This window comes from Botryllus schlosseri, chromosome 2 (genome assembly GCF_051294905.1).
Source record: "Botryllus schlosseri isolate E-star chromosome 2, Bs_hap1, whole genome shotgun sequence".
Lineage (NCBI taxonomy): Eukaryota > Metazoa > Chordata > Ascidiacea > Stolidobranchia > Styelidae > Botryllus > Botryllus schlosseri.
This window is the reverse complement of record NC_137237.1, coordinates 11,479,318-11,494,838: the sequence shown is the minus strand read 5'-3', so window position 1 is coordinate 11,494,838 and position 15,521 is coordinate 11,479,318. Positions and strand designations below refer to the sequence as shown.

The window sequence follows — 15,521 nt, the reverse complement described above, 5'->3', positions numbered from 1 at the left end:
TGTGATGTTTTGAAACGATGAAAATAATAATAAACCTGCTTGCTTGCTTGATTGATGAGCTTGATTTACTTAGCTGTTCTTATGTAGCCTAAACCACATTAACATGTACCATAGTTACTCCCGTCGTTTACCCGCTTCATAATTTTAGTGTTTTTGGCTGTAGCTCGTTTTGTGTTCACAATAGAGAAAACTTTCTTCTTAATACAGATAGAAAGTTAGAAACATGACGTTTTGGTAGCTTTTGAGCTATATATCATGACTCTACGACCAGCGGTTGTCGAGATGGGCACTTTTACCCCCTCTCGCGCAGAAATTGGATGGTTGCCGGCTGGAAATGGGGCAATCCCCTAAAATCAATTTTTATTGAAGTTTTAGACCAGGGGTGGGCAAACTTTTGAGCTCGCGGGCCGCATTCAACATATGAATCCATTTGCGGGCCGCACTATATGAAATTAAGATTACAAACCAAAACGCAATATTGGTGTTTGATTATGTAGTGAGGACATGGAGATAATATATATGGTTATTTAAAACAAACCAAAGATTGCTTTGATGATATCGTACACACGTCAGAAACAGTGACGAGATTTCATAGGCTGGCCGACCTCAAAAACCAATTTGTCAAAACTATAGAGATGAAAGTCGGTTATCCCGAATCTTAGAACAAGATTGAAATTTGAATCTGTGAAGAGCGATCTGTTCATAGATTTAGTAATTCCGCTTTTGGTTCAGTTCCAGGCCACACAATGCTGACAGCATCATAACCACGGTAGCTTCAAACACGCTTCTACTATATGTGTAGATAAAATATAAATACCCCAATTCTACGCGTACAGAGAACGAATCTACCTAATTAAGACACGCGCAAATCATTTTTTATAAGCACATCACTGAAATGATTAAAACTGGAGTGACCAATCTGAAATTACACTCGTGAGTCGTGATCCGAATTATGTCAATGTCGTTTAGGATTTCTATGATATTTAGCAGTTGTAACCCTTCAAACTTCGTGGGCCTTGAGATCGGGCTGTCGCGCAAGAAATTAAATATAAGAAATAATATAGTATATATTTAACTAAGAACAGTGGTTCTTTTTAAGACACGCTCCCCTTATGATGGTGAAAGATTTCGCGCCCCACTTATCGTCATATCACAAAACGGGACACACTCGGATGCTAGCAAACATAGCCGATAGTTTTATGGCATGAAAGGTTACGACTGTGGATGAGAGATTTTGAAATATGAAATTCAGAATAAATATAGAGCAATAACTATGAATTGAATGTAAATCGCGCGAAGCGCGAAAAACAATTTCAGTTGCGCTCAGCTTCGCGACCCCCTTCAGATGTTTTCACTCCGCGCCCACCCCAGTTTGAGAACCATGCACTGCCTTAGAATTATCACGGTGAAGTATACTAAGAAAAAATTTAATCACGTCCCTGCATTAATTCGATTTTTAGTACGTTTTTTATCAATATTTGTAATAAGTTTCTTCAGACTCTCGCGGGCCGCACAAAACGGTGTTGCGGGCCGTAGTTTGCCCACCCCTGTTTTAGACCATTTGTCGGAATTTAAGAATCCCCTTTTCAAGATTTGAAAAAAAAGTGGGTGTGTGGGTGGGTGGGTGTCCGATTCCATAGACAACTCCTAGTCGCTTCGACATCTTCCTTTCTTTTCATTGTATCGCATTTTTTTGTGGTGTATTGAACTGATAAAATTGTTAATAAACCAATGAAGTCATTTTCACCCCACCCTAATGCTGCATTTGTCCGTAGGCGAGGTCGTTCGGTGCCCCCTATCTGTTCATTACGTCGCATTGTGTCTTGTATATCGCATTGCACATTGTGTGTGTTTTGGGTAGATGAAAATATAATCTGATGAACGATGATTATGATTAAGACTCATGGTGCGGTGTCTATCTGCGGTTTATAAATACATTAATTTATCCCTATCAGTAGACATATATCCTGTCAGCTGATGGCGCTATGTATGACGCGTTGATCGCCGACTTCGTTCTTTTCAGCGTGGACGCGACAGAATAAGCAGTCATGAGGTGAGAAAATTCGATTTCGCATTAGAAAATAATTGAATGATTGTGCGCTAGCGATGTGATACAGTGCTTGGAAATGCGATGGCGTATTTTAAAAGTCTTCTACGCTTGAAAAACGTTTGTTTTCGACATCTTTATCTGATCAAGAGGATGATTTGTAAATACTTCTATAGTACAGCATGAGTTGTGCTGATTTATATGTAAGAGTCGTGAATACATTACGAGTGCTCATTTTTGGATGGCAAACTATAATCAGCAAATATATTTTTCAGTACCCTAAGACTGCAGAAACGGTTGGCCTCCGTTGTCATGAAATGTGGCAAAAACAAGGTATGGCTCGACCCGAACGAAACCTCTATGATTTCGAATGCCAATTCTCGTAAGTTACATTGCATTTAATATGAAGTAAATCAACTCGAAAAGATCGTCTTCAGGTCAGAATGTACGGAAATTAATAAAGGATGGTCTTATTATCCGAAAGCCCGTTGCTGTCCATTCCCGTGCTCGTGTAAGGAAGAACACGATCGCAAGACGCAAGGGTAGACATTGTGGAAGAGGTTAGTGATCATTAGTGAAGCGATTTTGCATAGTTTACGTTATATGTTTTAACGTATCTTATCAGGTAAAAGGAAGGGTACTGCGAATGCGCGTATGCCGCAAAAGGTCATCTGGATCAGGCGTATGCGTGTTCTGAGACGGCTCTTGAGGAAATACAGAGAATCAAAAAAAATTGACAAGCATATGTAAGTAACATTTACTATACAGACAGTTTATATTATCTTCGATTCAATCAATATTGTCACCGTCACCGAGGAAATCACAGAAAGATAACGTCCATATGATGCATGTATCCATGTTCAATTGTATATCATTTGTTGCTAGCAGCCACTGAAATATATAAAGTGGTTTATCTAAAGACTGAAGCTTGTGCTGACCAACTGGTATTCGGATTTTACAGTCTCAAGGTTGCACCATTTCACACTTGATTGCAATAGGACAATCTCAATACTGTAACAGTACTGTAACTGAATTTTGAACTGAACCAACCGCCAGGGTCACAATTCATGATTTTACGGCCCAATGTTAGATCTTTCCTTGTTACAGTTGGCCGCAAAAAAATGGATATTGCCGCAAGCCTGTATTTGGCTCTGAAAGTAGATAGACTTTACCAAATTGTCTGGCAATATAATACACAGATTATACACACTGAATGGCATCACACAACTCCATTATAAGTGTCAACACACACGGTTGTGACTTTTTGTCATGTACATGTACATTGTACAATCAATAGATGCAGCAATGCTAATACAATTTTCCATCATAACACTAGTTTACTAGATTATCCTGAAAGTACTTGGCGTTGCTAGATGGTTACTCCAGCAACGCCAATACAAAATTATAATTTCATTCAAGATATTACTGAAGAATTGAATATTTCCTTATCCTAGTAATTTGCATTTGTCACAATTCCGAAATGCATATTGAAGATGTATTTTAGTTCAATGCGTCTTTCATAAGTAACGTAAGATTTGGTGAATCCAAGACATTCCGGTCCCCCGTCGTCTCCCAATCCATACCAATTTACATGCCGTGTTTGTTGGTGAGATGAATAAAAGCATACTGACTAACAAATCGTTACATGTCACAAATTTGTCTGCTACCCAGGTACCACGAACTCTACTTGAAGGTGAAGGGTAATGGCTTCAAAAACAAGCGAGTTCTAATGGAACACATTCATAAAGAGAAAGCCAGAAAATCCAGAGCCAAGATGTTCTAGTAAGTCGCACGATATGAACCCTCCCACTCTCCAGTATTAAATTGTGAGCATTTTGCAGCGATCAAGCCGAGGCTCGTCGACAGAAGAACAAGGAGGCGAGAAGACGCCGAGAGGAGAGAATCCAAGCCAAGACCAAGGAGCTTTTATCCGCATTGGCCAAAGAGGACGAGGCATTGAAGAGGGAATGAGCATACGCTTATACAAACGCTTTACTGAAGTGAATAAAAATACGAAAAAACAGATTTAGTGTTGGTGTGGCAGGATACTGCAGTCGGGATAGACTATTGGTAAGAGTAGCTTTGATTTCTGGTAAATGTGGAGACTGGAGAGCCAGTGATCAACGGAATATTAGGTTTACATGATTGGTGCAGGCTTACGAGAAAGTATAGCTGTATATAGTTTCTAGCTTGCACCGTTGTGGTGCATGACATACAAAGAAACCGTAGTGTTCGTTATGAGTCTGCAACGGTGCTTTTTTAGTCCTTGGGTGCCTGGTTGGGAGCTCTTGCGTGGACAACTGTAGTCGGTTGGTAGTCAATCCAGATGTGGATATTAAATAAACTAATGCGTATGTATCATTATATACCCAAGCACTTGCACAGGGTCTCAGAACGCAGCCGTTCTACAATTATATTTGTTTCCCTGGAAGAGAGGCACGGTATTTCAAATGCCCATTCTGCAGAAGAGGATGTTTTCTGGCAACAATAGGGTTACCACACGTCCTCTCAAGAAGTTTTGTCTTTTTTTTTTGTCTTTTTTTTTAAGTGTCCTCGGATGACGCCCTTTTGTCCTCTTTTTGAGAATTTGGTCATACAGCAAAATTCGACTGAGATGCTGTAAATTAGCACCGAAGTGACGCTCCGGCAGGTATCTCAGGAGCGAAGTGGAAAGTTGACTTTCTTTTTTTTTAGTAACTGCATTTACCATTTTTTGAGAATTCTATTCCGGTTTTGCTAGTCTGAAAAAGTGTCCTCTTTTTAGATCTCCAAAATATGGTAACCCTAGGCAACAAGTTGTCGTTTACGCTGGTCCGATTTACAGGCATCACGATACACCATGTCAGAGTAATAGCACTTCAATTTTCCCAGAGACAGAATCAAGAAATAATATCCTGCAAGGCATTTCCCTTTCACAGCAAGTATCGTATTTCATGATCTCAGTTGTACAGGAGTTCAGTTCATGACTTGCTGATATCTTACTTTATTCGGTGATTGGTTGGTTGTAAACCGATTGAACGTCTTATGCGGGCATTGGTGGCAGTTTCCGATGATCCCGCATATCCATGTAAAATAGACACATGGATGTATTAATTTACGCTCGGATTTTTGCAGCGCAAAACATCCCTTTTAGAAACCCAACCCCTGATCCAGAGTTACATGTGATCAAATCGCTTTTCCGGCATAAATATTATTTGTACTTCCGGAGGATATCCACAAGGAGGGGGGCAGAAAAATCAAGAATTTCAATAACGAAAAAATTCAGCAAGATATGTGACAGCACACAAAGAACAACACGAAGTTACGATTCCGACGATTCGGCCCGGACATTGTCACCTTTCTCATCTGAAATAAAAGTTCAAAATATGATAGAAACACCATGAAACTACGGTATCGACTGTTTAAAAACCTGATGCCACGGGATCCCGGCTTGCTTCCTCTCTCGCATCCTGAACTGCAGAGCCTTCCGTGTCCGGTTTGTTAAGCTCATCATCGCCATCAGAATTGCTGTCACTTTGAGGCTTGGAGGCCTCTGACGGCCGCCTCGGAGTACTAGCAGGCAGTGGCGGAGCATTTGGTCGTTGCTTCCGGGCAGGATTAAAATAGCGGCAGTAAGCACATCGAAAAGCTGCGAGGAAGTGAGGATGAAACGAGCGAGGGTAGTCTTATAACAATTGGCAATCACCCACCTAAATATTGAAACTCCTCTTTGAGAGCCATTCCGTTATGATTAGCACAGTGTCGGCAGATCAATGCATACCTGAATGTAACGAACCGAGTAAGCACAGCGGGCGAAACAATATGCCAATAACTCCGTCAGTGTTGGGATTCATTGAAATATACTAGTATGCTACTGCTAGTATTTACAAAGTTGTCCAGGTACGAAGAGCCCGTACTGTAACTGCCTTCTAAGCATATACGCATATTGTATATAGTAGTTGAATACGATGTGCATAGGTAATGACCGAGGCGATTAAATGTTTACCTGAACAACGGAAGATTTTGCAATCGAAAATGAAAAATATAGACATTTTCTGACACTTAAAGCTTGAGTTTGACAAAATTTTCCAAGTATATAAATTAGGCATTGTTGCAAATAATTTTCGAATTGTAGTACTTTTTTACATTTCTGGTTGGAACTGCCTGTCCATGCTAAAGCTTGGCAAGAATAGAGAAAAGTTTCAACAACATCAATTGTTTGCTGGCAGCATTCAAGTTCAGTGTATACTGCTGGTGTTCAAGTAACAGACCTGTTGCTTCGTACTGATAATGTCGGTTGTCTACATAGATCTTTTAGACCCCAACCCAAATCTGAGTTTGATAGCATCTCGCGATCCACCAATGTTGAGAACCCCTGTGTTATAAGAATCTATGTCCACCAAGCGGCCAAGATTGAGATTTGAGATATCGGTGAGCTTGTAAAACCTTCGAAGCTTCCAAAAATTTTGTCGATCCTGATTTCAAAATCTTCCAATTCTACACCACCCAACGGACGGGGTGGTTCAGTATTGTAAAGAAGCAATCACACTTGGAAAGAATTAGTGCTTTCGATGATGCGTCTGGATACTGCACGATGCATTGTCATGCCTGTTCAGTGTTCGCGGTCATAGAAATTCCAGCATACAGTCTCCATTTGACGGTGCTTAGCAATTCAGTGCGTTCTAATAGACGACATACCTCTGATTTGCTCCATCTCCAATCATGTAATCCATGATCTTGTCCAAATTTGATTTGTTCAGAGGCAGAACAGGCCTTGGCAAGACAATAGGCATTTGAGACGGTCCGGGATGGCCTGGGAACGGTAGAAGAGTCAATATCCGAGTGTACTTTTGTAAAACTATGCCAGCTTACCATTTCGCGGGCTGCCCCCTTGCTCTGGCATTGGCCTCGGGCTACTTTGCGAGTTCCCCGACTGGGGTGACCCGGGCTGCGGGGAGCGACCTGCAACTTGCCTCCTACGCAGACCTATAAAACAGAACGTGAGGTCGTACCAATTAGGACGATGACCTCGATGCAGAGGTGGTCGAAGTAGTCAGTGTTGGTACGCGAGTAGAGGTAGAAGCAACGTCATATATTTCTGATCTATCACAAGCAGAAGTGGCGATTTCCAAGACATGTCATCGAAACTATCTCAAGTGGAAGTCGAAGATGAAGATCTTAAACGGACTGAAGGGAGTAGTTTCAAAGTGTAGATTTTGTCAAGACATCGCATACTTTTAGTAGCTATCGAAAGTAGCTACTTTATCATTCGCACGAAATAGAATCAGGAAACGTCATGTAGATTGTAGAGAGGCTAGTTTGCCTAGTCCAGGGGTTCTCAAAGGGTGGGCCACAGGAGCATTTGAGGTGGGCCACAGAGCTATTTGGAAGATTGTAGAACTAGTGGAACTTTGGTTATATTTGTTATGTTATCCGCTCAAAAATATATTCACATTATCAAATTATACATAGGCTACATTAAGTTTTTTATCCTACTCTGATGGGACGTAATGGCACGTATGGAGTCACAATCGACAAGTCGAAAATGGGTGGGGAAACGGAGGCTTTTTTCCCCGGCTACGGCAACCTACGGCTAATAAAGGCAACGAAAATAACTACGATTATTCATTAACTTGAAGTTAGTGCTGAAGTGACCAAGTATTCCAGCAGGGTCGTATACAGTTGAAAGGGGTGTGCACTGAGCATTAAACTCGGACAGAAGTGTATTTGATGTAGATTTACGGTACCTTGGCAGGTCGTATTATTGTAACATGAAAATAGCCATAATCGCAATTTATTATCAATTCAACTTTTTTATCGAAGTATACGGCACCACCGAAACGAATCGTAATGCATTGAGGATTTAGAGCAGCACATTAATGTTTGGAGTCGGTTTAATACTTCCCGCCTTGAAATCATTGTACATAATGTAAGAGTCACATGGAATGATTGTACCATTGGATTAAATGTTCTGACATCGCAACTTCAGTAGATACAGGACATACTATATGTAGGCCTACATTGTACAGCTGGAACATTGAAATATTCTTTCTCCACATCCGTGCTGTATCCCTTTCACCAAAGTATTGTTTGAAGCTGGCCCAGCCCCAATTCGAACCATAGTGAAACTAAAACCGCAATCACACAGTGGATGCAGGGATTAGATTATTGGGTTTCGCGACGTGAGTGGAACAGCAGCCATATTAATGCACACAAGAGTTTTACGATCTACCAGGACCGTAACTGCCGCACCTAAAACTCCCAATTGTTGGGAGCTCATAAGGGCCCAAATTGCTTTGGTCGTTTGTTTGTTGGAGGAGAATTACTCAACTTGAAAATTTTCTTCGCGTTACGCGCGATTTCATTAATATGAAGGTCTACATTTGTAATGATGAGTAAGAGAAAAATGCGCTGATTTTAGAGAAATAGACATATCGGCGCAAGCGATGACCACGTCTTGAACGGCACTATGACTCTAGGATAAGAGGTGGGCCAGAGAACATTTCCAAACTGGAAAATGGGCAACGGGCAAAGAACGGCTGAGAACCCCTGGGCCCAAGTCAATATGACAATTTCACTCATAAACATGATAGCAGCATATTCCAAAACTACTTTCTACTTTACAAAAGCTTAAAGGTTATGTAGTTTTAACCTACTTGAGTACTCCGAAGGAACAGAAGTACTTCGTCACTGGCCAACTCTGCTTGTAGTGAACATTGTAGCGGGAGTCTCGTCCCACTGACGTCAGCGACAGTCAATTAAGTTAAATTAGGGGGTGTTTATAGCCAGGATGCTAAGCCACGGTCAACATAGTGACAATAGACGAAATCACAGCGTCTGGCTCACCTTTTTACATCGGCCATGTCGCTGCTTACAAGCTATAACATACCCGATGGAGGTGTAGACGGATTCGGTTGCTGTTTCTCTTCTTCCTTCTTTTTTTCTTCCTCCATCTTCTTCTTTGTCTCAGGATCGAACTTCTCTAGAATTTCTTTTGCTTTCTTGTAAGTCTCGGTTTCCATTACGTTTTCAAGCTGCCGAAATGATGATTTGGAATCACGACAGGGCGATATACAAACACCCACATGAACTCACAATGTCCTTGCGTTTATCCCGTAATCTTTGCAGTTCTTCCTCTGCAAAATTGGTATTATGTACGTCAGACAGTCAATCAACATGAATTTGTAACAATAAACCCACCATTTTGTGAGATTTTCCGAACAAAAAACCAGTGTAGTGCGCGTTTCAATATGTAGACGCTGCAAAAAGGAAGATTTCAAATTATTTCAAAATGTCCTGCAAATCAACAAATGATTTTACTACCACCAGTCGCAAAAAACAACCGTGTGCATATAGGCCATTCAGTCAAAACCCTGGACAACTATTTGAAGATGTAATTGCCCTAAAGAGACGTTTTACAACAGACCAAGATGAAAAGGCATAAGCACAGATGTGTGCAACATTTTTGACAAACAGACCAGATATCAACAAGGTCCGTGAAACCATGGGCTTCACCTAGGCTTTCTCGTAATAGTCTAATTAGGAATCAGGAATGATGAATATCAATTAAATTAGCCACAGGACTCCAAATATAAATCGCGAATACCTTTAAATGGAGAGTGGTACATACAAAATATTATAGTTATTTAATAAATTTTGTCAAATAACCATGAGCAAAACAATATTTGAGTGCGATTTTGAACCTTCTCTTAGGCAACTTGAGCTCAGCTCAAAAGTACCAGACCAAGGTAGATTAGAAATTGATCTTGCAGTCTACAGACCATTACAAAATGTCACTTCTTCACAGACGGCACAAAATTTTCCAGCGGGCCACAGGTTGCACTAATGCGCAACAGGACACCTGTGGCGTGGATAATATGCTGCAACGGACATAATCTGATACACAAAGGAATAAAATAATACAAGACTGGAAACAAATCTGTTCATCCATAATTTGCTCTAATTTGAGTCCTTGTTGCTAGGTAGACTTCACAAAAATATCAATATTTACAAAAATATTATAACTTATTTTTGTTAATCGATCGGATCAAAGCTGAAAAATAAACTTCTACAGAGACATCACATACGTACGTCGCCATATAAATGCAATACTTACAGAAAAGGAAAAAATAGGAAGGGTAGCAATCCGTAAATTCTGTATGACCATTCTTGCGGCATGAAGAAGAAATATAGAGAAAACGCACCAGCGATATATATGATAACGGAATATAATATGAGCTTTCCAATGACCTGCAAAGGCAAAAGCGTTGATAGATATTCCTGTTATTGTTACAGAAATAGATGGCAAGTTACTTTTTGACGTAACTCCTGATTAGCCCTGCGGAATTTTTCGATATGTAGTATACTCTTGTCGATTTCTTCCAGCACCTCAACTGTAGTCTTTGATTTCTAGGTCGGACAAATCTATTAGTATAGAGTGATTACCTAAAGAACGTTGCAGTTACTAAATCTTATTGTGTGTCTCTGAAACCTTGTCAGGCACCTCAGATTCAATCAATAGTGTGTCTGTAAATTTGTATGCCTTTGTCCAATCCAATTAAGTTATTGAAGTTGGTTCATTTCCATTCCAATAGTAAAACCGAAAGTTTCAACACTCACCCGGAATCTCGAAATCAAAGTCCCCATCGTCGCTATTTGTAGAGCACTCGGCAGTTTTGTCAAATAATTACCTTAACTGTCACATCAACATATTAAACCTAGATTGAAATCAACTTGGATCATTACTGGGAAAATAATGTATGCAAGTGTCGTTGAACACTGTACTATCACGACTCCACAAAGGAAAAGTTATTTCCTTAACTTTGAGACTGTCGACAGCGTCATGTATGCGTTTGAAATTATTCTTAACATCATTCCCAATCGCGCGTTCCACCATGGAGTTAAACGAATTGCCAATGATGACAAGTTGGCCATGTCCCTCGTCACTATTGTGACTAAGCAGATTTTCGTATAACAATTTGTCGCAGTGTATCATGTAGAATATTGATAATTTCCTTGTCAGATCGTCCACCTTTCTCTTTCCTTCCTCGTTACTCGCTATAACCTCAATACCATGCTCTGAAATGATGCGAATCAGTTGAAATTTGTGTGAACCATTCAACTCGAGTCCATACTTCACCTTTCATTATAGCACGGTCCAAGTTACAGAACGCAGGGTCGTAAGAATGACACGATAATGGAGTTACCATCAAAGACTGGATTTTATCCTTGAGCAGTAAGAGCATGGCATATTGTATTCTTGAAGTATAACTATTTGAGATGCTACCAAGTCCGTAGCAGATAAGTTCATGGATAGGGAAAGATTTTTTCAATTGGCGAAGTGCTTCTACCAATGCATCAAAGCATGATTTGCTATAACCATTCGCACCGAGTTCACATTTAGCTTTCTCGACTTTTTCAAATTCCCTCTTCAGGTCAGAGAACACAAAAGATTCGTCCTTAATGGGAAGTGAGTTTTCAAGATGACATTTTGAAGGAACCTTGACCCGTCTTTTGGATCTTCGGTCAACAACCGTCCATTCATCCGATAAAGACATTTAATGATTCCCCAATATGAGTGGACGATCTATAGCCTATACTTCGTATGAGATCAAACTGCAATAAAAAAAGAAGAATATCATCAAGAAATTGAAATTTCAAGTCATTATCACTACGACAATGATATGTCAATTGCATTGCACGTATTATAACAATGACGAAATAGTCATATGTAAATCTTAATAAAATATATTGGTTGTGTCAGCATAATGGTCGTCACTGTTGATGAGGCAGAATTAGCTTACCATCTCCTCACATCAAATAATATCTTTCATAATTCTTGTTGTTACTGAGTCATTTCAAGTTGATGAGGTGGTGAGGCATATTTACACATCCCTAATTGAACACATATACACAGGGTATTTTTGCACCCAACATATTTCGAATACAGTCTATAAACAAACTTTGCAACATTATAGTTTTGAAGGAGTTGAAATTTGCATGGGTTCAAGTGAGAAATGTTAGTTGTTTCAAATCAATATTCAAGAGAGTATTAATCAATTTTATAATAAATATATCTCTGTTCCAGTGTTGGGATCAAGTCACATCCTTCTGGTCACTGCAAATTTTGACTCGAGGCAAGTCCAGTCATTTCAAATTTTACTTCTCCATGTCACCAAATAGGCTATTTTCAATTTATTTGGTTCGATACAGATGCAGATACAGATGCATATATAAGCCAGATCATGCCTAACCAAGTGCCATTCTATTTCTAAATTACAAAGAGTAAGTTATAAATGATGGTTGTTATGATAATATGATGCCAATCAAAGCCATCATGACAAAGTTAGGGTGCGACGAACGTGCTGCTGATGGAATCATTTCGACAACGTACATGGAATTCAGTAAATAGAGGAAATTGGTATTGATGACGTGACCATTTTTAGTGTGACTGCGAGTGCGACGTTCATAATGATTTGCAAAGTAAAATATTTGACGACTTCAAATTTAATTTGAAAATTTGTCACACTTCTGCTATGTCGAGTCCGATGTATAGCGAGTTATTTTATAGCAGTGACTCGAGTCAAGTCAGCTCAATTAAAAACAATCACAGGTACTCGAACCATCACAACACTGCTCTGTTCAAAGACATTTATAGTTTGATTACGATGGAACTTTTCGAAGGAAATAAGTCGCTGCGGGACTGAACTTCCGAGCTCGGCAAAACAGTCATCAAGTGAGGTCGAATAACACCGCTGCAAGCTTTATCAAGAATGTCCTCCAACACGTGTAGATACCTTCCCTGTTGGAACGTTGATAGAATCCACATTTCAGGAAACAGATGGCAAATGCTTGCACCTTTCATGTGCAGCACCTCCGAATCCGGAGGGTCAATCTGTAGATCGCTTTGATTCGTGACCCATCTGCCGCCCACAGCTAAACATGATATGATATCGTGTTTTGTGGGCTTTGAAAAGTCATCGTCGTAAGAGTCGGCAACGTTTTTGCACAATGTACCATTGTCGATGATGCAGTCGATGCCTAATCCGCCAGTTTCATCCATGACGAAGTTGTGAAGAAGCTGATGCCCTCCAAACACTTGTGGCGTGTCACTTGATATCATCCGCAAAATCTGTGCTTCTTCCTCGTTAACAGCCGTAACAAGAACTTTGGCCCCCCAATGTTTCGCTAATTGGGCCATTATTACTCCAGTCGAGTCAGATCCGTTGCATAATAGCAATGTATCACCAGGTCTTATGTGAGCTTGATAGTGAAGAGCGGTGTACGCGGTGAGCCCATCTAGTAGGCAACACGCAGAGATCTCCCATCCAAGCCTCGATGGTTTGTGAATAAGATATTCCTCAGGTATAGATGTGAATCTGATACCGTGCAGTGTTTTAGCCAAATCAAGTGGTAGTAGTCCGGCAACTTCATCACCCTGTTTAAATCGTTTGACTGATGCACCGGTTTTCGCCACAACACCAGATACACTTCTTATGACTGGTAGATTACTATATCCTTCAGGAAGAAACTTTTGCTCGAGTGGTTTGCTAACAATATCAATACTACAACATTTTACGTACAGCAGTACTTCTAGAGGGTTCACGTCAATATCTTTTGTCTCTTCTGCATCCATTATTGAATAGGAAATATCTAAATTAATAATATTTCCATCAATACGTTATCATTAGGCAGCAGGCAGTAGGCTAACCGCTCAAAAGTCAAAACTAAAATAACGTAAATATGTCGAGATGAAACGAAAGTACCGGTACCGTATAGCTAATGTATTGTGAATCTCAAGATTCCATATTACATTTGGCTTGAATTTGAAACAAAACAGCACTACTAGATTTGGGTTGAAACCATATTCTGGAAAGGAGGACACTATTTACAAATCATTAAAGTTGAATTGCCGGAATTGAAAACAGCCGATTTAAAAAAACATTACTGGGAATCTTGTGTTGACTAAAGAGGTCATCAACATAACTCTTCCTGAGTCTTCTTCCATCACCTGCCTTATTCTACACTTGACCCCCTTAGTATTATTATTAGCGTTGGATTTACAGAGGACAAACAATATAACAATTAATACAGGTGTGACCGCAGTGTGGCAGCCGCAGGCCCCCATCATAAGTTAAACCATAAATTATGAAGACATCGTGGAAGCACGCAATGCCTAATTGAAAATGCATTGCAATATTGCATTAAAATATTGACCCATCGGGCTCGGAGCTACCCCCCCCCCCCCGGATCACCTTGCATTTATTTCACAGTCACCGTGTCACTTGTCACACCAACATTTACTTTCTGAGCCCTGCCAAAACAAATAATTTATTGGCGTTAACGTGAAATTAAATGTAGTCGTTCATTAGTGTCCCATGCTGTTTACTTGGCGCCTGTATAGAAAACGGTCTTATATTTTTATTGGTCAATTCGAACGTCTACGTCTAGTATCGTATAGGTTTAGCAAACTACGGTGGTATCAGTATAGAGATTGTAGGATCTCTATAGTATAAGAAGTGGATTGGAAATATTGTACAAATGCGTTACGGGTCACATGGTACGATCGCATCGTACTTCCGTTCCTCCATAGATAGGGTCAAGGCGTCTAGCCCTGTCTTCAATGGAACTAAGAGCATTATCTACGACAGTGGTTCCCAACCTGGGGGCGTGAAAGCATCTGAAGGGGGCACGAAGAAGCGGTCAACTGAATAAAATCTTCGCGCGCTGCGCGATTTACCTCCAATTCACGCGGGTTTCTCTATATATAGACCGCATTTCATATTTTTTAATTCTCTCACATTCATAACCTTCCATACGCCATCAAACAATCTGTTGAGGTTGCTAGGATCCCGGTTGGGGGCGCGAAATTCTTCACTATCATAAAGGGGGCGCGTGTCTAAAAAAGGTTGGGAACCACTGATCTACGAGGTGGTAGAAACAGCAATCATAAAGAAAAGCCTGAAATATATGCTATGATATTGCAATCGAAAGTAAACAGTCTCGTTCGATTGCGCTCCAGCCCAACACCTCTACTGTAACAGCGTTGCTGTTGTATGGTATATTCGAATGTAGGGATTCATGATGCCATAGAAAGGAAAAAGATTAGGAAAACTCAACGTTTCGAATGGATTCAGATATAGCCTACAACTCTGATGCATCTAAATGTTGGAGATACATTTGATTGAATGACACTATTATCGCCGATTCTTTCCCGTCAACTGTTGCACTAAAATAGGGTTACCACGTCCTCTTTTAAGAGGATTTATCCTCTTTTTAAAAGGTGTCCTCGGAGGACGCCCGAATCACCCCTTTTTGAAATTTCTGATTAAATATATGTGAAAATTCGACTCAGATGTAGGAAATGAGTACTGAAGTAACGTTTCAGCGGATATTTCGGGAGTTGAGCCGAAAAGTGGGCCTTTCTTAGTCAACCAACTACAAACTCTTCCGGATTTTACTCCGGTATTGTAAGTCGGAAAATTTTGAAAAGTGT

The 15,521-nt window shown here is 40.2% G+C and overlaps 4 protein-coding genes across 4 annotated transcripts; 1 reads left to right on the top strand and 3 right to left on the bottom strand.

The window, feature by feature from the left end:
• Positions 1 to 1,898: 1,898 nt before the first annotated feature.
• Positions 1,899 to 4,070, top strand: LOC145433537 (large ribosomal subunit protein eL19-like). The gene is made up of 6 exons (XM_080310655.1): positions 1,899 to 2,053; positions 2,323 to 2,429; positions 2,485 to 2,607; positions 2,673 to 2,793; positions 3,719 to 3,829; positions 3,889 to 4,070. Exons 1-6 carry the CDS (start codon positions 2,049 to 2,051, stop codon positions 4,016 to 4,018), a joined length of 597 nt encoding a protein of 198 aa, XP_080166781.1. The 5' UTR covers positions 1,899 to 2,048; the 3' UTR covers positions 4,019 to 4,070.
• Positions 4,071 to 5,221: 1,151 nt separating this feature from the next.
• On the bottom strand, positions 5,222 to 10,801 carry LOC145433534 (endoplasmic reticulum junction formation protein lunapark-B-like). The gene is made up of 11 exons (XM_080310652.1): positions 10,646 to 10,801; positions 10,340 to 10,435; positions 10,143 to 10,276; positions 9,227 to 9,285; positions 9,122 to 9,162; positions 8,916 to 9,060; positions 6,899 to 7,012; positions 6,725 to 6,839; positions 5,737 to 5,807; positions 5,457 to 5,675; positions 5,222 to 5,392 (listed from the first exon to the last, which is right to left on the bottom strand). The coding sequence occupies exons 1-11, from the start codon at positions 10,670 to 10,672 to the stop codon at positions 5,349 to 5,351; spliced, it is 1,065 nt and encodes a 354-aa protein (XP_080166778.1). The 5' UTR covers positions 10,673 to 10,801; the 3' UTR covers positions 5,222 to 5,348.
• On the bottom strand, positions 10,744 to 11,589 carry LOC145433536 (SRR1-like protein). The gene is made up of 2 exons (XM_080310654.1): positions 11,166 to 11,589; positions 10,744 to 11,104 (listed from the first exon to the last, which is right to left on the bottom strand). Exons 1-2 carry the CDS (start codon positions 11,581 to 11,583, stop codon positions 10,755 to 10,757), a joined length of 768 nt encoding a protein of 255 aa, XP_080166780.1. The 5' UTR covers positions 11,584 to 11,589; the 3' UTR covers positions 10,744 to 10,754.
• Positions 11,590 to 11,619: 30 nt separating this feature from the next.
• On the bottom strand, positions 11,620 to 13,831 carry LOC145433535 (ferry endosomal RAB5 effector complex subunit 4-like). Its single transcript, XM_080310653.1, has one exon. The coding sequence runs from the start codon at positions 13,659 to 13,661 to the stop codon at positions 12,678 to 12,680; it is 984 nt and encodes a 327-aa protein (XP_080166779.1). The 5' UTR covers positions 13,662 to 13,831; the 3' UTR covers positions 11,620 to 12,677.
• Between the last annotated feature and the right edge of the window lie 1,690 nt (positions 13,832 to 15,521).